Raw genomic sequence first — 20617 nt, forward strand, 5'->3', positions numbered from 1 at the left:
CTGGTATAAACAGTGCCGCAGTGAATGCGGGAGTAAAGATGCTCTTCGGCTGATTATGCTGATTTAGACTCTCCAGACAAGATGCTGCAGAACCAAATGATACACATGTTTCAAGCTTATTAGGGAAATGTCACATTTAATATAACAGCTGGGCTCATATTCCCACCAACAGTGTGCAAGAATGACCTTTTTTTTCTACATCCTTGCTAACACTTATCTTTCATCTTTCTGATAACAGCTATTCTAAGAAGTATGAGTTCATATCTCCTACGGCTTTAATTTGCATTTTCCCAATCATTAGCTATTGAGTGATTTTTTTTCCCTACCTATTGGCTATTTGTCTATCTTATTTTGAGAAATGTCTATCCAAGTCCTTTGCCCATTTCTATTATTAATGGAATGATAACCTATTATTCTAATAGAATAAATAAGAACCTATTATTATCTTTCTTGATAACGAGTTTCTTTAAGCATCTAAATTGCTTGAGCATACAACATTACACAACTTATAATTATCTATATTTAGCCAAAGACTCTCAGCGTCTGAGTTTTTCGATTACACTTAAGGCCTGGAGGGTCACCTTTACGGTGAATAAGAACCAAGTCATCTTCTGATTGTTATGAGTCTGCTACTAAATTTATTCACTCTGTCCCTGTTTGGTTCCCGATGTCCTTAGGTCATTTCGCCTTTTAACCATGAAGGCAAAATTGGAGCACAGGCCTGTGGGGAAAGCGGTCTAAAGTGTTCTAGCTACTTTTAGCATTAGGTTATTAAGAGCCCCAGGAGAAAGAGCTCATTGTGCATTCACCCAACTCATGAAGTCTAGGACATCTTCCCTATAACAGTTGGGACCCAAATAAATGATTTCCCTAGACTTCTCTGTAGAAGTCTTCCTCAAGAAAGGCCTGGTGGTGAGATTAAGTGTTCAGTCCTGTGGGGAGGGGGAAGGGGCATCTCTGCAACCACCAGAGCCAGTAGAGTGTCAATCCATGTAAGGCAGGAAGGAAATTCGGTTCATCATTACTCAGTAGCCAGTGTTGGTTCAAACGTCTAGAATCTCACACTGGGCAGTTTATTTTAGGCATATTTTAGGCACAGCACAATTTTGAAGAAAAGTTTCCTGATGATACAACAAAGCTTAAGATGTTACTCCACTGAAACACTTTTCAAGGTTCGTGTGATCTCTTCCATGAAGATGGGTTCTGTTGACTGAGAAGCAAAGCCCAAGATAAGGGTCTAGGAAGGATGACTGAAATAAATATCAGAGTCTGGGGGTGCCAGGTGTGGCCTGGTCCTACAGAAAGCACAGAGGTCACCAGGCTGTTAACCACAGCCGACCCCAGCCTTCTGGGCAGAAAACAGACTATTTCTTTCCTCGAAGGAAACATCTCTTTCCTCGAAGAGGCAACCCTCTGTGCTTAACGTTCCTGGTTTCCCCAGAGCTTGTCTGTGATCACAACAGGGACTGTGCCCTCAGCACAATCCTATAGCAGTCAGGCTTCATAAGAAAAAGTCTGAGGAAACAATTCAGCCATTAAAAGAGCAAATTTCAGCCAAAAGAAGATAAGGCTATGGAACTTAAAAACTTCAAAAAAAAAAAAAATCCCACTCTGATATATTCAGCTTTTCCTGCAATGTTTCAGGAATGCACTTATAGTGAAAAGCATGTTTATCAATTTGTGGAGGTTCTTGAGTCCCAAGTTTGATCTACTTCATGGGCTTTATGTCCAGAAAACAATGATTTTTTTCCACACTTACAAAGTGAAGGTTTTAATAAAGAAAAGTAGCAGTCTTCAGTATGCATAAAAACAGTTTTAAATGTTAGTAAATATGAGTATGAGAGGCACAGATTAGTTGAAGAAAAAAACCTACTAGAAGATAGCCAAACCTTTCAGAGTGAAGCTCTTTTAAAAATACATATAATTTAAACAAGGCTGATGAATCCACATGAGGCTCAAATGAACTAACCTCATTCCTAAAACAGGTTATTTTATTATTAAATAATTAGTTAATAATGAAGGGCTGTATTTCCCTTATTTCCTGTGTTCGGAGCATGACAGGAGAACAAGAATCCAAGCATCCCATTGCAGTGAGACATTTTCCCACAGGTCACACTTTGTTCTTTGAGCTCCTGGTCATATCTGGAGACACTCCCTTAACTCATGAACCCTGTGCTTTTGTGGCCAGGATGCGGAAGAGTGCAGAATTCTCTCAACAAGAGCCTCTTCAAAGAGCAGAGATTTGTACCGTGGGCTCATTCGCACGAGAGGAACACAGCAGTCTTGATTACTGCCCCTTTGGTTAACCACAGGCTTACTGGGTAGAAAAACAAACTTTTAGGCACTGTTGGAGGTCCTGACACTTCCTCCCATGATGTGTACGAACTACTTTGAAAATTGTTGCTAATCTAACTATGATCACAGATATGCTGTGTGTCTCTGCCCAGAAACCTGGAGTTAAGTAACCTTGTTCTCTAGCTATTGGGAACTCCAGATAGCAACAGAGCCTCCCAAATGGGGCCAGAGATGCCCCATTTGAGCAGTGGTCCTCAACCTCCCTAAAGCTGCCACCCTTTAACACAGTTCCTCATGTTGTAGTGACCCCAACCATAAAATTAGTTTTGTTGCTACTTCATGATTGTAATTTTGCTACTGTTATGAATTGTAATGTAAATAGCTATGTTTTCTGGTAGTCTTAGTCTGGAAAGGGATGTTTGACTCCCAAACGGGGCATGACTTATAGGTTGAAAACCACTGTCCTGGAGAAAGCCATGCTCCAGGAGAACCAGAAAAATCAAAAGAACAAGTGACGAGTTTTTCTTTCTACAGAAAGCAGCTAGGCTGGTATATCCTGTCCCCTGTGACAGCATGATGGAAGGATGATGGAAGGATAGGCACAGTGCAGGAGTGTTACACTGTGACAATTCTCACCACATGGAAAACAGTATCAGGACCTTTGTGATGGTTGTTACTGGTTGTCAGCTTGACTACACCTAGAATTTATTAAAAACTCAAGCAGCTGGGCACACCTATGAAGGATTTCCCTTAATCGAGATCATGTGAATTTTGAAGACCCACCTTAAAAGTCCAGATCATTCGAAGTAGGAAGATCACCTTTAATCTGGGTCACACCCTTCTCATGGCGGCCTATAGAAAGCACGTGGAAGAAAGAAACTCTTGCTTTCTGCCTATTCGCCCTCATTCTCACTATATGACAAGTTCATACATCATGCTGCTGAGGCATTTCCTCACTGCTGTCAGAGCCTGCTTTTTCTCATACAGAAGACATGCGGAGACATGCAACCTCATGGGATGAACGACTGCTGTGTTCTTAGACTTTCTGTCAGGAAACAACTATTGGACTAGCTGGACCACAGCCTGTAACACACTCTAATAAATCCCTTCAAGTATGTGTAGGTCGTTCTATCAGTTCTGTTCCTCTAGGGCATCCTGACTGATACAACTTCTCACAGTGTATAGCTTTCATTTTCCTACCCCTTAAGCCTATGGATAACCAAAGGGGCAACCATTAAGATGGCTGTGCTCCGTTTTCATAAAACAGACTCCCCAGTACAAAGAGCTGGTCTTTTTAGAGATTCTTGGACCTCTGGGAAGTTTCTGTTTTGCTAATAGATGGTTCTGAAATGTATCAGAACAGTGGGCCAGTTAAATCAATTACGACCACACAGATTTACAGAAAGCTCATTCTCTGTCCTGTTCTACGGCCAAATGTACATGACTTCACTGTGAAAACTAAATTATCTATGACTCTTCAACAAGATTAAATTACCTCAGTAAGGTAATAAAATAGAGCTCAAATGTCATGATATGCATAAACTGTTTTTAAAATTGCTGCTAATTTAACTGAGTTCAAAGACCCTCTGGCCTTTAAATAGGGATCAGTGGAGTTGAGGATGGCGCTTTGCACCTGTAGGGTCTGCAGAGGTTGCAATTATGATGCTCTTTTAGCTTACCAAAGATATCACAAGTATGTGCCTGGGGAGGAGGGGTGGGAGGAGGTGTTTACATGGATATCTTTCAGAAAGATGGCATCAATTTAAATACCATCATTTCAATAATTCAAATTACATTTCAGATATCAAGATTAGCTAAAGTAATGCTGAGCCATGATGATGCACACCTTTGATCCCAGCACTCAGGAGACAGAGGAAGGTGGATCTCTGTGAGTTCGAGGCCAGCCTGGTCTACAGAAACCCTGTCTTCAACCCCCCCAATATAGTTGAAGAGAACATAGCTGCAACTTCTACATTTTATTGTCAGAAGTAATTTTTTTATAGTGAGGTTTTTTTTGTTTGTTTGTTTGTTTTGTTTTGTTTTGTTTTGTTTTTTGAGACAGGGTTTCTCTGTGTAACAGCTCTGGCTGTCCTGGAACTCACTCTTATAGACCAGGCTGGCCTCGAACTCACAGAGATCAGCTTGCCTGGGTCTCCCGAGTGCTGGGACTAAAGGTGTACCCACCATGCCTGGTGAGCAAGGCTGTTTTTTGTTTTGTTTATTTTGTCTTTGCAGCAGAATTCTGTGGATTTAGCTAAAGCTAAAGGAGAATCAACATTTCCTCTTTTTTGTTAATTTCTTAAATTAACAAAAGAACATGACATTTTTAAGTCAAGTGTGGACACAAAAGCTTTAAAATGGCAAGGTCAAAATATGCAATCTGAAAGGCCAGTGAGAAGGTAAGAGTTGCTATATCAAATGGCAACAAGGGCAGATGGTTCTCACCCACACTATAAGACGCTGTCCACATGCAATGTGGCAACATTGTCTGTAAAGCACAGATGTCAAAAAACTGTCCAAGAACAAAACGCTCACCAGACACCGCTGTCTTCCAGAGTGGCCCGCCAGCTCAGACCACCCTCCCTGGAGCAGCTCTTCCCCACACACCATGCCATGTCTGTTACTGGGGACGGCGATTCAGTGACAGTATGAGCACCAGAGCAGCAGGATGAGGTAGGTGTGGTGTGCCTTCCACAACCCCATGTGTGTACACAGGCGCCTGGCTGCACCTCACAAGGCCCTGGATGCTGGCCAGCACGGAATAGTATTGTCTGCTCAGTGAGCTACAGGCAAGCATTTGTCCTTTAGTGGGGCTTGGTGAGCCCTTGAGTTAAATGCCAGCTTCTTGGCCAAGTCCAAGAATTCTGTGGTTTGTAGCTCGCCGCCGACTTACGTTGGCCGAATACAAGCTTAGCCTCAGCGTGTCTGCTGGGTGAAGGGTTGTCAGCTCATTTTAAATCATGCTTTCTGCCCTTCCCTTTCTTTTCCTTCCCCTCCACTCCCCTCCTTTCCCTTCTCTTCCTTTCCCATCCCTTCTCTTTTCGGACTACAAGAGTAGTCCTAGATACCAGAAATCTCCAATGTGAAGATGATAGAAATGGGCCCAGCTCTTGCCTTCATCAACCAAGAAATCTCACTTAGAGCAGATCTAGTCATGAAAGGAGTGGCTGAAACAGGGGAGGGAGCCTCCGTAAAGCAGAAAGGAAATGCTAGGGAGATTAGGGGGTTCGGCTGGACTTCGATACCTGGCTGATGACCGGGAAAGGTGGGGTGTGGGGGCAGCGAGGGGTGAGAATCAGGTGTGGGAAACATGAAAAAGGTGAGGTTAGGGTGTGCCAGAAAGAGAACAGAGAAGACCATGGAGCTAAGCAGGCGTCCACACACTGGCCACCTAAAATCCGGCAGGCAGAAGGGATCTGACACCTGTTAGCTCCAAACAAGACAAAAGGACAAGAGACTTGATCTGAACATACTGAAATGGCCCTAAACGTTACAGTAATGGGAAAAGAACACACTAACAGTGAACACTAACTCTACTAAAATAGACACTCTTTACTCACGGGCCTCTAGTACTACTCTCAGGTCCCTGGGAACCAGTTCCAGCAAGGCCGCCATCTGTGGGCCTTGGTCATCCATTCCCCATTCTCAAAGACATGCTTGAACTTAAAATAAAAAAAAATTCTTCTCTCAATACATTCCAACCACACTTTACTCTCCCAGCTCCCCCCACCCGACACACACACACACACACACACACACACACACACACACACACACACTAACCTCCCTTCTCCTCTAGATCCTTTCTGCCCAGTGTATGTAAAACAGACCGGAAAGCAGAGGTGCCATGTATTAAGGACTCTCCTCCGGCCAGGCCCCTTTTCCTTGTGCCTGTGCACAGTGCTGAACACCTGGGGGGTGGGGGGAGTCCAGCTGGGAAGGCATGGATCACTGGAATGATCTAGAAATGGCTGCCAGCCAGTCACCTGGGTGATTTGACTCCTATGCTTTGAAATATCAGGACTGTCCCCGCCTAAATTAAGGACGAAAAGACAGGATTACGTTTCTTCTACACAACACTTTCTCCTGTATTTTGCACCAATGCCCTTTAATAAACTACTTGCCATCATCATCACTCACTCTATTCCTCGGTGTCTTGAAACTTTCCTTCTCTGACATGAGTCCTAGACATAGCTCTTTTCTTCTCTCCCCTCTGTCTGCACCCAGCCATAGCAGTTCTTTGATGCTGAAGGTCCTGGAACACACACACATGACTAAATAGGGCGTCTGATCAATGCAGAGTAAAGGGAACCCATCACTCCCTGTGTAGAGCCTGTGGTGACCCTGGCATTTTCACTACTATGCCACTACTACAAAGATTTGCTAGACAGTGTTAAGTTCAAAACTTTCACTGTCACCCAGGTTCTAGGTCCCAGTGAGCATCTGACCTTCCATACAAATGTGTCCTTTGTGCTTCTCCTGCCCTCCTCCTCAAACAGGCCCCAGGCAGCAGACCCGAGGAACAGCAGCACAGTGACCGATTTCATCCTCGTGGGCTTTGAGCAGAGCTCCCCTTCCACTCGGGCATTGCTCTTCACCCTCTTCTTGGCTCTCTACAGCCTCGCCATGGCCATGAACGGCCTCATCATCTTCATCACCTGGACTGACCCCAGACTCAACAGCCCCATGTACTTCTTCCTTGGACACCTGTCTTTCCTGGACATCTGCTTCATCACCACCACCATCCCACAGATGTTGATCCATCTGGTGACCAAGAACCACACTGTCTCCTTCATCTCCTGCATGACCCAGATGTATCTGGTCTTCTTTGTGGGTGTGGCTGAGTGCATCCTCTTGGCTTTTATGGCCTATGACCGTTATGTTGCAATCTGCCACCCACTGAACTATGCCCAGATCATGAGCCATCAAGTGTGTGTCCAGCTGGTATGTTCTTCCTGGATCTTTGGGATGATCAACGGCATCTTTCTTGAGTACATGTCATTCAGGAATCCCTTCTGCAAAGACAACCACGTGGAAAATTTCTTCTGTGAGGCTCCCATAGTGATCGCCCTCTCCTGTGGGGACCCCGAGTTCAGCATGAAGTTGATCTTTGTTGATGCCATTGTGGTGCTGCTCAGTCCCATGGTGCTCATTGTCACCTCCTATGCCCGAATCCTGGCCTCCATCCTCGGCAAGGCCTCCTCCTCAGGTAGAGGGAAGACACTCTCCACTTGTGCCTCCCACCTGACTGTGGTCATCTTTTTCTACACCTCAGCCATGTTCTCTTACATGAATCCCCGCAGCACCCATGGGCCTGACAAAGACAAGCCTTTCTCCCTCCTCTACACCATCATCACTCCCATGTGCAACCCCATCATCTACAGCTTCCGAAACAAGGAAATGAAGGGGGCCATGGCGAGGGCTCTTGGGAGAGGCAGCCTGGCTCAAGCAGAGTCTGTCTAGGAAGAAGATCTCTAGGGAAGAAATTTCTTCTGTGGGAGAGTGGAAAGTTAACCCTGTTCCTGAGCCTCACCGTTTCTGCCAGACTCCAGGAACAAGCATTCATGGCCATCTTAGCTTTGGACTCAAGAGGAGATTTCTTTTGGGTCCATATCTCATATCTCCAGTTGACTTTCCACAGAGAGGAATCTTCTCTGACTTCCATTATTGGGGGAGGGGGTGTCTTCAGTTATTGGGGGGCAGCAGGGAGACACACCAGGGAGGCAACATGACCCAGTAGCCAATCATGGTTCAAACTTCAGGTGTCTGAAGCTTTCATCTTATTTTATTTTATCTGGTTTATTTTATTTTAGGTGTACTTAAGCATGGCACAATCTGGTGAAAACTGTACTTGCAATGAGTATCTCAACCCTGTGTGCACAACAGGGCTTTCCTAAATCTCTCTGAGGAACATACAGCTCAGACATGGCTACATCAAAACCCTTTGTAGAGTACAAGTGACATCTTCTGCAAAGACAGGTTCTACAGATTAACTGAGAAACTCAAGTTTACTGGAAGGGTCTGAAAGAGGGTCCTGGGCCAGGATGTCCCCGGCTACACAGATCACACAAAGGTCACTAGGCTGAAAAGCATGTCCACTCCAGCCTTCTGGTTGGAAAACAGGTTTCAGGTTCCTTCCATTACAGGAACAAGCCTGTGTGCTCACCAGCCAGGTTCCCCTAGTGCATGTCTGTAAGCACCGAGACCTCTGTGGACCCTATGTCTTAGTGACACACTTCCATTTTGGAGGCAGAAGTGCAATGCAAAGAACTTATTTCATACATTGAGGAGAGATGTGCATGGTTTTCCTAAAAAAGCAATTGAAGAAGACAATCAGATCATGTCTGGGGAGCAGTCGTGTGTGTGTGTGTGTGTGTGTGTGTGTGTGTGTGTGTGTGTGTTACTTAGATGAGTGGGTTAAATGAGTGTGCACTGATAGGATAAGAATGTTCTGTTATACACTCATTTTTATTTACAAATGTTTTAAACTGTTTTTTTTTTTTTTCCTTCTTTGAGGCAGGGTCTTCAAGTCCGGATCCCCTTAGTGTAATCTCCTAAATACTGGTATTGCTAGGATGCACAGCAATTCTTGGTTCTCCCTGGAAATGTCATCATTAGCATGAATATACATTTGCATAATTGAACTTTATAGTGTTTGAAGCTTCCTTCTTGTCTTCTGTTTTATTCATAATTCACTCACAGTTGGTGAGTCCGCCTGACCCAGCCTTTCCTTTGCTCTCTGCAACCTCTGTCCCTTCGCCTATGGTCTAGATCAGTAGATCTCAACCAATGACAATCTGGCAATGTGGGAAAGAGCTGCTGCTGGCATCTAAGGGCACAGGGCAGCATGGATGCTAAACATCCTAAAATAGGACAACTGCACACCAGAACTTAATGTCCTGAGATCTTAACCATGAACAAAAGTTGAAAGAGGTCAAGGGCAGAAGCTAATGGGAAGAGGTAATGTGGGGAGAAAAGAAACACTGGAGGCTGGGAAGAGAATAAAGTGCAGGATTCTGTCTGCAAAGCTTCGTCCAGCGGTCTGTGGGCAGGAATTTTGTCTCATATGTACTCATAACAAACCCTGCTTTGAAACCTCTGTATTTGTCTCCATCTGTCTACCCCTACTCTCCAATGACTTTGGTCGATTTTGACTTTCTTAGTCCTTGATCACTCAACAACTGCCGTAGACTGTCTTAGCCTTGTTTATTTTTCCTGTAGGCCCTGGGATATGATTATCCTTTTTTTAAACTTTTTGTTGACCCCAGTGCCATTCACCCCTCTATCCTTTCATATCTACCTTCCCCGCAAAAAATAAATAAATAAAAATAGAAAGTTTAAAAAAGAAAAGAAAGATCTCATCGTGGAAGCTGCCAGGTGTCACAGTGTGTCCCACAGTCACCTTTTTTGCCCAAACAGCTTCACTTGCAAATGTCTATTGCACTGGTCTGGTTCGAGGCCTCTGGCTTCTGCTGCACCTTCAATACTGGATCCCCACCAGGACTCCTCCGGGGTATCCTGTTGTTGCCCTGTGCCACGGAGATCCTGCAGCTTTGGATCTGCAGGACCGGCCCCTTCACCTGCTCCAGCAGTTCATCGATGGGATAGATGTTGGGGTGGGCCAGCTCAAAGCCCTGGATCTGGGCCTGGGTGGAAGCCGAGTTGGTCAGCCACCTGCTTGCTCTCCTGTTCCCATGCCAAGAGGGTCAGATCTGCTTTCCCCAGGTGGCAGGGCAGCAGCTCTCTCACTTACACCCTCAGGACGGCTCTCCAGAGTGCTGTGCCCCAACAGCACTGCCACCAAGGTCAGCTCTCCTGAGCTGCCCATGTGAGGGGAAGGGCCCACTCTCCCAAGTGGGCTGCTGATGTCGACAGCTCTTCAGCTAGGGGTGGGAGTTCATGACCATCTCCCCTTTGCATGCTGGGAGGATTTTGCATGATCTGGCTTGAGCTCTTACAGGCATTACACATGATCTCACAACCTCTGTGAGTTTATATGTGCAGTTGCCCTGTTGTGTCTGGAAAATAGTATTTGCCTGTAGTCACACAGCCCTTCTGGCTCTGACAATCTTTGCACTCACTCTTCTGCAATAATCACTACACCTTGAAAAGGGGGGGAGGTGACTTAGATGTCTCATATAGGGTTGAACACTCTCCAGTCTCTCATTCTCTGCACCATGACCAATTGTAGGTCTCTAGCATTTGCTATCCAGATGCCCACAGAACTTTTATGAAGGTAGCATTAATCTATGGGTGTGATGGTAAGTCATCAGAAATTAATTTAATACTATGTACATTTAGCATAACAATATTATGAGAACCTACTATCCAGCCACAGGTTCTTAGTTCTAATAATGGGACTACATATAGATCTTATTGCCTTAAATCCAACCGGAAAGTTGCTGGGCCCTTCCCCATTGACTGCTGATTGAGAAAATGCCTTACAGCTGGATCTCATGGAGGCGCTTCCCCAACCGAAGCTCCTTCCCCTCTGATGAGTCTTAGCTTGTATCAAGGTGACACAAAACCCATCAATACATTAAAGATATATTTTTTATTTATGCATCGGGGCTTTTATTTCTGGTGTTAGATGGATGGTTGTGGGTGGGTTTTATTTATTTAAGTCATCTTCTTTCAGTGGAGGTGTTTGCAATGCTCAGGGGGAATGTGAGATAGTATGGCTGAGGAGTCATCCTCCTCTGTTGACATGAGCTCAGGACCCCAGGCTCTCCTGTAAGGGCTGGCTTCTATCTGAAACAGCAGTCAGTATCCAGGAGTTAACTCACCATGAGACAGAATAGCAGTTCTGACTTAAATACAGAGCGGTCGGTTGCCCCCATGACAGTTGTGCCACTACAGCGCTAGTAGCCGGGTCCTATCAGACCGACTGTAATTGCAGCTCAAAGGGTTCATAGCTGGGTGAGATGGACAGTTAATTCTCTCTTCTGGTAGCATTCAGAGTGCCTTCTGGCACTGTGAAGCTGGCCGGTAGGAATGATGCTGCAGGTCGTTTCCAGCTTTTCGGAGAGCAATGACAACAGCCTGAGATATTTGGGGGTCTATGGGACCGTACTGGTCAGCAAATGTAAAATAGGGTAATTCTTTCCTGGAACTGGGTTTGTATTTGTTAGTCTCTTACATTCCTGGCTAGCTTTCCGCATTTTAAAAAAACTAAGTGTAGTTGTGAATTTTCAATCAAATGGATGGATTTTCTAGATAAATGGCCATCTATCATTTTCTTCGTCTATTAATATGGTGATTTATATTAATTCACTTTCTAATGTTCAATCAATTTTAAATCGTCATAATAAACTCAACTTACAATGTAAGGTGTTAATTTTTAATACAAGGTAAGATGCAGTTTGCTAAAAGTTTCTCTAAAAGTTCTGTAACTATAATTCTAAGGAAATTGATTTGTTTTGTCGGATTTGTATATTGAAGTTATGCTGACTTCATTTAAAATTTGAGATGTTTCCTTCCTTTCTAATGTATCTGCATTCGTTTTTGTTTGTTTCTTTTATCTTTATTTGCTGTCATCATCACAAGATGCGATGACAAGAAATGCGTCTGGAGGAAAGTCTTACTTGGGTTGATAACTGTGACTGATGTCTTCGTCTCTTCAGGCCTGTGGAAAGGCAGCGTACTATTGCCTGAGCATTAAGTGAGGTAAAAGAAAGGGAGCAGGATGTTTTGTTTTATTTGAGGACCGCTATGATGGAGGTGTGTCTGTGACCTTCTTCTCTGCATGCTTGGTTGTGGTGTATAATAAACCTAGCCAAGAAGATGAAGAACCTTGAATGAAAACTTTAAACCTCTGAAGAGAAGGATGAAGACAATAGAAAATGAAGAGGTATTGCATGCTTGTGGACTGCTAATTTAAGATTGTGAGAATGCTTCTATCAAACGCTATTTATAGATTCAACGCAATACCAATCAAAATCCCATCTTATTTTTTGAAAGAAATAGAAAAAAAAAACCTCTATTTTAAAATTCATATGGAATCACAGAAGAAACCAGATAGCTAAAACAATCCTCAGTATGGCGGGGGTTGGGAGAGGGGAGGGTTGTAGAGGTATTACAGTTCCAGACTTAAAGGTCTACTGCAGAGGCGTAGTTAAAAAACAAAACAATATGTCATTGGCAAAAGCAGACAGGTAGACCAATGAAACAAAATCAAAGACTCAAACATGAGCACATGTAAATTCAGCCACTTAATTACTTGACAAAGGCACCTAAAACGTTCCCTGGAGAAAAGAAAGCACCGCAGCAAATGGTGCTGGTAAAACTGGATGTCCACATCAGGGAGAATGAAATCAGAGCTTTATGTGTCACCTTGCACAAAAGTAACCCCACATAGAGCAAACCCCTAAGACTGAAACCTGATACATTAAAACTGCCACAAGAAAACATGGGCAGACCAGAAAAAAAAATCATCCTGAAAGATGTATCCCAGACCCAAAAAGACAAAATGGATATGGTGGGACCAGAGCCTAGCATAATCATCATCAGAGAGACCAGAGAGGCTTCATCCAGCAACTGATGGGAGCAGATGCAGAGTCCACAGCCAGATACAAGGTGTTGCTCTGGGAGTCTTTCAGAGGAGGGGAAGGGAGGATTGGAGGAGCCCAAGGGATCAAGGACACCACAAGAACACGCCCACAGTGTCAACTGTCTGGGACTCAAGTAGGCTCAGAGAGATGAGCGTGTGTAGGGGTGTGACATAGGTCGTCTGTGTATGTTATGGTAGCTCAGTGTTTTTGTGCAACTTACTAATAGTGAGAGTGGGGGCTGTCTCTGACTCTTTTGCCTGACTCTGGGACCCTTTTCCTCCTACTGGGTTGCCTCACCCAGCCTTGATGTGAGAATATGTTCCTGGTCTATTGTAGCTTGTCATGCTATATTCGGTTGATGTCCCTGGAAGGCCTGTTTTTTTCTGAGGGGAGGTGAAGGGGGAGTTGATCTGGGGGAAAGAGGAGGTGAGGGGGAGAGGCTAAAGGGAGAGAAGGGAGGGAAAGCTGCAGTTAGGATGTAATGTAAGAGAGAAGAATAAACATTTTTTTTTAAAAGAAACATAGGTAGTGCCTCCATGATATAGGTGCAGGAAAGCACTTCCTGAACAGGACTCCATTTTTCTGAGAACTAAGGACAATTGACAAGGGGGATTTCAGAAAACTAAAAAGCTTCTGCACAGTGAAAGAAACAAACAATTGACTGAAGATGAAAGTCACAGAATGGAAGAGGATCTTCCCCAGCTGTTCATCTGACAGAGTATTAGTATCCAGAATATACAAAGAGCCTAAAACACAAAGAGTAAAAAAAAAAAGTCAGTAAAATAAAATAAAATAAAATAAAATAAAAACAGAGCCTGATTCCTGAATAGACTTCTCAAAGGAAGAAAAAAAATGGCTAAGAAATATCTCAAAAAATTCTTATCGTCCCTAGCACCCTTTGAGATTTCATCTACCCAAATCAAAATGGCAAAAATCAACAAAACAACAGGCAACAAATGCTGGAGAGTACATGGTGGGAGGGGACCCTCAGTCATTGTTGGTGGATTGCAAACTGGTGCTGCCACTCTGGAAATCAGTGTGGAGAATTCTCGAAAAGCTAAAAACAAATCTACCAAATGACCCAACTATACCAGTCCTGGGCATATTCCCTCATACAGTTACCTGGCCACATTCACTGCTGCTCTGTTCACAATAGATAGGTGTAGGGGCATTCTGGAATTTTGGTTTCTTTAAAAACCACAGAAATACATGTTTTCATGTTAATGTCAGGTGTAGGGATGTGGAGCTTCCTTGGACTGTCCGCAGCAGCTGGCTATGATTTGCCTCGTGCTCTAGCAGAGCCATGGTTTTGCCAGCTGCAGGTAGTTACTGCAATTGTGTGACTTTTGGAATTGTGGGAACTTTTCAGAGGGTGTATAGATGCTAGATCCCTGAGAGGCTTTGTGGGTTGTTGTTGATCACTTGGGAGTGGGGTCGGTTTGTTAGCAGTCATGCTCAAAGAAGAAACAAGAACAAAGAAATTAGATCCCGACATAACTCTCTCTCTCCCCTCCCCTTCTTTCTCTCCTATCTAGTGATAAAGGGTGGAAAAAAGCAGACCCCACAAAGTAGCAAAGACCAGCTGCAAGCAAAGAAAAAAACGAGAAGAAATTAGATTCAGAGATTCTCTCCCTCTCCTTTCTCCTCTAGCTTTCTTTATCACCTATCTAGTGATAGTTGGTAAAATAGATGGAATAAAGAGTGGAAAAAAAGGACCCACAAAGTAGCAGAGGTCAGCTACACACAGGGAATGGAAATTACCTAAATGCTGTACAACCCATGAGGAGATAATGAAAATGTGTTACATATACACTATGGAATATTACTCAGCTGTAAAGAAAAATGAAGTCACGAACTTTGCAGGTTCATGAATGGAACTAGAAAGATCACATTGAGTGATGAGACCCAGGCCCAAAAAGACAAATGTCACATGTTCTCTCTTGGAGGGTCCAAACTCCAAATCTTCAGATGTGAGTACATAGCCTGCAGTAACTACAAAAACCAGGAGAGTGAAACGGGACCACTGCCAGGATAGAGACATTGGAAACAATAGAGAGGGGAACAGCAGGGAATAACTGATTGGGGAAATGGGGAAGGGGGCTTTTGAGGGAGAGCGAGGAAGGTAAATGCAGAGGTAGGAAGAGGGGAAAGGGGAGTAGCAGGATACAACTGAGCTGATGGGGAAAATAGAAAAAGGGAGGGTTCTTTAGGGAAGGGAGGAGGGAAGTAAATAAAGGGGGAGAGGAGGAAGTAACAAAAGCAATTTGCATGGCTAAAAAGCCACAAGAAATCTTACTATTAACTGTTAACCGTTAAAAATCCTGTAAGGTATGTGATTCAGTGCATAAAAATGCATACATAGTTTTAGTGAGCTTTTCTCATTTGAGCTGATGGCACACTCTCCAAGAGCCAGAAACCACCTAACAGAAACCTCAGCCTCAGATGTGCGACTTTAAGTTGCTGGCCAGAGATGTCTAAGAGACTCCCAAGAACATGCAGCCCGTTGCTGTTGCTCTTGGTTACCCCACCACCACCACCACCCAGAGGTGGGAGTTAGTCTCTATTGCTGAAAGCAACATGTGCTTCAAAACTAGGACCCAGAGGTCCCTGAGCTAGAACTGACCTGAATGCCCTCTGCCTGAGGACAAGTTTTCATGGTACCAGAAGCTGCCATGCAAGCTTCCAAAGGAGGGAGGCAACCCACAGTCCTACCCAGCTATGACATCTATGACGCACATCAACAACCAGCATGGTACCATAACCCTAAAGGGTGCTGTAGTGGCATGCATGCCTTGGTGGTACCAACTGCTCTCTGATTGGACTTAAGATCCACTCAACAAGAAAAAGACCATGTCTGGTACTGGAAACCGAGGTAACTGCTCGGTGCCAGTGAAGTCATGGCAACGGGAGGAGAAGCTACAACCACTGAGTCACCAGAGCACCATAATCGCTAACGACAATCTATAGGTTTGTCCTCATATCCACAGACAAGTGTAGTCTTTACGCCTCATCAAGAAAACTTCTCTTCGCCATGGATAGAGAACAGTACAGGAAACCACAACCAATCAATATGCAGAGTCGTGGATCCCAGTCTCAGTGGATAAATCTAAAAAGCACTCCCACACCCAGGAAACAGTGCAAAAGATGGCAGAAAGATTGTACGAGGCGGAAGATCAGGGGCTTTTCCATGAGATGATGTCTTCTAGCAGCATCAGAAACTATCTGTGACGTCTCACCAGCGTGGCCGCCAAAATGTGAGCCGAGCACGGATAGCATTGACGAACACGACAAGGTGGACAGGAAAAAGCCCGTGAGTCTTAAACTTTACACAAAAAAACAACAGACAACTGAGGGATGCTAGAAGCAGGAGAGGTGGCTCTCCCCGGAGAGGAGCATGCCAGGCAGGTGGTTGTCCACTGACGATCGGTCAGCTCTGCAACCCTGAAAACATACACACAAGTAACACTGTATGGATGAGACTCTCTCTCATACATATATATGTTCATGCAATAACAGTTGATAAAAAGGGGGCATGAATTTGAAGGAGAGCCGGGATGGATATATGGGAAATTTTGGATGGAGGAAAGGGAAGAGAAAAAAATTACACAATTTTATTATAATCTCAAAAATATTATTTAAAGAGTTAACGGGCCCTATGACTTGAAGCTGAGGAGGCAAGGATTGTGTTTGCCAGGTCTCTTAGGTACAGAAGAACACAGTTTTTTCAAGAAAACCTGGGATTATGTTTGGCTCTCTAGGCCACTTGCCATGAGCATGGCCTCACAGGGGAGCCTCGAAAAGGACCAAGTGAAACTAACCCCCGGGGACACACTTGGAATGGCCAGGCCTCAAGAACAAGTAGCTGGCCTTATTACAGTTGGCTGCCATAGTAACCAGCTGGAAGCTTCTGTCTGTCTGGGGAAGGGACAGGGGTTCACGTGCTCAGGCAAACACACCTGAGATAGGAAGGAGGGCAGTGGGGAGAGGAGCCCAAGCGTCCAGCCCTGTAAATGCACAGCTGGTCTGCAGTAAATGCCCTCCCTGAACCCTCACTCTGAACCCCTGGATTCCTCTTCTGCATCCAAGACCAGCACAAACAATGTCCTCACCTCAAGGTGAGTGAAGTCTCCTCTGCTATGAAGCTAACTCTGTCTCTGACCTTGTTACCGGAGCCAAGCTTCCTCTGGCTTTCTCGGACACGATCTGCATTCACATCACACAGGGCTCCGTACATGGTGGCCGTAAGACAGAGGTCACGCTTTGACTCTTAACCTTTCCCTTGTTCAGCCTCTCCCTCTCTGGCGTCCACCAGGGTCTCTACTGTCCTGGATCTTTCGTGGATCCCTTCTTCCTCTGTGTTCCCCTGCATACTTCCATCAGGATCTCAGCCTGCTCACCTGCCTTCCTGGCTGGAGAAGTCATCACTAAGACATGGCAGGGAGGGCCTTGGTGCCTTGCTGAGTGAGTCCTATTGGAGGCTAGGGGGAGGAGGGGACCAGCTCAGTCTTTCTTGCTAGAACTTGGAGAACCAGGCTCCCCACTGCTGCTTCTATACCAACAGCCGAGCGTGCATAGTTCTCTGCCAGACTTTCCATGGCAGGTTTTGTCTCATTTACTTCTCCTCTGTCGGTGGAGGCTCTCGTAATCCCTCCTACTGTCCTCTTCTGTACTGACCTGTCCGTTTTCACACTTTCCGTAGTTTATTATATTTTGGTCGATTGAATTCCTTGGTTTTCCAAGCCTTTCTTTCTATATTGTTTCTAAATCTCTCCTTTCTCTAATCACATTCTTTCATTTTTTGCTTTTCCCAAGCCTTTGTCTTTATGCCCAAACATCTTAGTATTTTCTACTTACTTAGTGTTTTTCTTTTTTTTCCTCCTTTTTCCCTGTGAAAAGGGAGACTAGGAAGTGGTCATGGATGGTCCTCTTTCAAAGACTGTGGTGAAGAACATGGCTTCCACATTCTGCTGGGGATTTTCGGGGCCAGGGGTAGGGGCTAGTGTTTGCAGTGTCTATGGGAGCTAGCTAAGAGGAAAGGGTTCTTGTGACATTAAAGAAACAGTTAGGTGAAGAGATCTTCCTGAGAATAAGAAGCAGGAAATATTAGGGGAGACTGGGAAAGGTGGGTGAAAACTTCCCCTCTCTCAGTTTCTAAAACAACTAGAGCTTGATTGGAAGGCTAAACGGTCTTGGATGTGTGGAGTGGAGCCATAGGAGGACGAGAGGAGACTGACTCAAAACTAATTATCTGCCTTGAGTGAATTCTCCAGTCCTAGGAGAAAAGCTTAAGACAGCCTGACAGCTCATGCTTAGAGTTTAATTTCAGACACGTCTAAATTGAACCAAAGCTCCCTGCCTCTACCGGGGATGAGGCTGAAAGTGGGTATGTTGCCTTTTAATACATAAACATTAATGCATTTTATTTTTAAGTGTAAACATGAGCTTTATAGTCCATTTTTAAATGATTCTGTATGGGGAGAGATTATATACTCAAGGAAAATAACTCTTATAAGGCACTTAGCTTGAGATAGCAATGTCATTTCACTTTGTACTTCAAATCTGACTCAAAATAAGAATAACTTTTTTTGCATTTATAAATAAATGTTCTGTGTATTTGTGGTGCCAAACACGATATTTCTTGGTCAGGTGTGGGGCACACACTTTTAATCGGGGGGGCAGAGGCAGGTGGAGCTTTCCAAGTTCTGGGCCAGCTTGGTCTACCCAGTGAGCTGTAGGATAGCTGGAGATACGTAAGGGAGAGCCTCTCTCAAAATAAAAACTGGTGATTCTTCCACTGATTTGTTCACCTTCTGAAGTTCTTGAGATTGGAACCAGGGCCTTGCACCTCATTGGCAAGTTTCCCCCTGCTGAATTTCATCCTCACTGCACCGTTTCGTTTTCATATGTGCAAATATTGTATAAAAAAGGGGGGCTAAATTAAGCCAATTGACATATTGATCGCCTCATAAAATTTTCTCTCTGTGTGAGGTGAAGAGTTAAAAAAAATACTCAGCAGTTTTCAAGTGTGTGATAGGTAATTATTAAATGTGGTTACTATGATGTACAACAGATTTCATGAGTTTATTTCTTATGACTATGTCCTTAGACCAATCCCTGCCTTTGCCCTGCATCTGAGGATCATCTCTCTGCCCTCCATGACTCTGACAGTGTTAGACTCCACATATTGGTGATATCATGTGGTGTGAAAGAAAGAATCTCTGTATTGATTTCACTTCTGAGGATATTCTTTAAGTTTAATCCATCTAATCCAAAGCGAAAGGATGTCCTAATGTTTTAAGATTGCATTATATTTCATTAGTAAATACCACATTTTTAAAAATGTACTGCTTGTGATGGGTGTGATCATTAAATCTATATCTTAACGATTGTAAACAATGCTTACCGTGAACACTGCAATAAAGAGGTGTCTTCAACATGATCATTTAATTTCCTTGGAATATGTCGCATCAAATGATACATATATCTTAGATTTCTTTTGGAACCCCCATAATGTCTGCTATAACAGCTGAACTCATATTCCCACCAACAGTGCGCAAAAACCATCCTTTTCCTCTATATCCTGGCCAATGCTTAACTTTCAGATCTTCATTTAAGATTTTATTTGTAAAAATTTTATTTTTATTTTTAATTGTGTTTGTATGTGCAGACATATGCATGCTCATGCACACATGCATGTGAGCACAGAGCCTTGGAAGCCAGGAGAGGGCATCAGATTCGCTGGAGCTGGAGTTACAGGCAGCTGGGAGCTGCCAGAGAGGGGTGCTGGGAGCCAAACTCATCCTGGGAGGGCCGTGCACATTCTTAACAGCTTAGCCATCTCTCTGGTCCTGATTGTAGTCTTATGTGCAGTTATGAGTATATTTAGCTATGAATATATCTGTCTATGCACATTAGTGCAGTGCCCACAGAGACCAGAGGAAGATGTCAGGGTTCGGGAGCTGAGCTGTGGGCCACCGTCTGTTGACGCTGGGAACCACGCTTCGGTCCATTGAAAAAGCAGTTCATGCTCTTGCTGTTGACCCTTCACGCCAGCCCCTTTGCCTTCTTTTATGATGCCATCCTAGCTGATGGGAGTCATAAGTCCCTGAAGTCATAGTCTGATTCCCTGATCGTTAGTAGGCTTGAACTTGTTTTTCATTTGCCTGTTAACTATATATCTTTCTTTTATTGAGAAATGTCTGTTCAAGTCCTTTACCTACTTTTGATCTGATTATGCTGCTTTCTCTCTGTGTGTGTGGTGCGTACCCATGTGTGCAGTGTTATGTATTTCATGTATATTTGCATATGTGTGTGCATACATATGGAGACCAGAGACCTGGTGTCCTCACCGTCTGCTCTCTCCATCTTAGTTTTCGACACAGAGTCTCCCTGTGGAGTGCATGTGGAGTGCACTGATTCAGCCAGGGCTCCAGGAAGCTCTGAGACCTTCCTGTCTCTTGTCTTCAGTAAATACGGCAAGAACCTGAGCTTCAGGCTGGCAGGAGAGTTTTCCCTCGGGTCTGGTCTGCAGCATCATGCTGTGTTCTGTGCTCTCCTGTGTCCTGGATGGAGACCTTCTTTAGCTTACCAGCCCTGAGCTTTCATAATTCAGAATATGGAAGACTTCAGAATTCTTTTCCTTTTTGGGATCTGCCACAGACTGTGATTAGCTTAGAGGTGCTTGTCATTACAGCCCAAACTCTGTTGTATCCCATTGTTTATACTGTATCTTTATATATGGGATAGCAACTTGGGACTTTGACAGGTCCAGT

The 20617-nt window shown here is 44.2% G+C and overlaps 1 protein-coding gene across 1 annotated transcript; it reads left to right on the plus strand.

Annotated features, from left to right (window-relative positions):
• The first annotated feature begins 5605 nt into the window (after positions 1-5605).
• Positions 5606-7758, plus strand: LOC110560084 (olfactory receptor 10AD1-like). Its single transcript, XM_021655810.2, has 2 exons — positions 5606-5614; positions 6718-7758. The coding sequence occupies exons 1-2, from the start codon at positions 5606-5608 to the stop codon at positions 7756-7758; spliced, it is 1050 nt and encodes a 349-aa protein (XP_021511485.2).
• The last annotated feature ends 12859 nt before the right edge of the window (positions 7759-20617 follow it).

This window comes from Meriones unguiculatus, chromosome 8 (genome assembly GCF_030254825.1).
Source record: "Meriones unguiculatus strain TT.TT164.6M chromosome 8, Bangor_MerUng_6.1, whole genome shotgun sequence".
NCBI lineage: Eukaryota > Metazoa > Chordata > Mammalia > Rodentia > Muridae > Meriones > Meriones unguiculatus.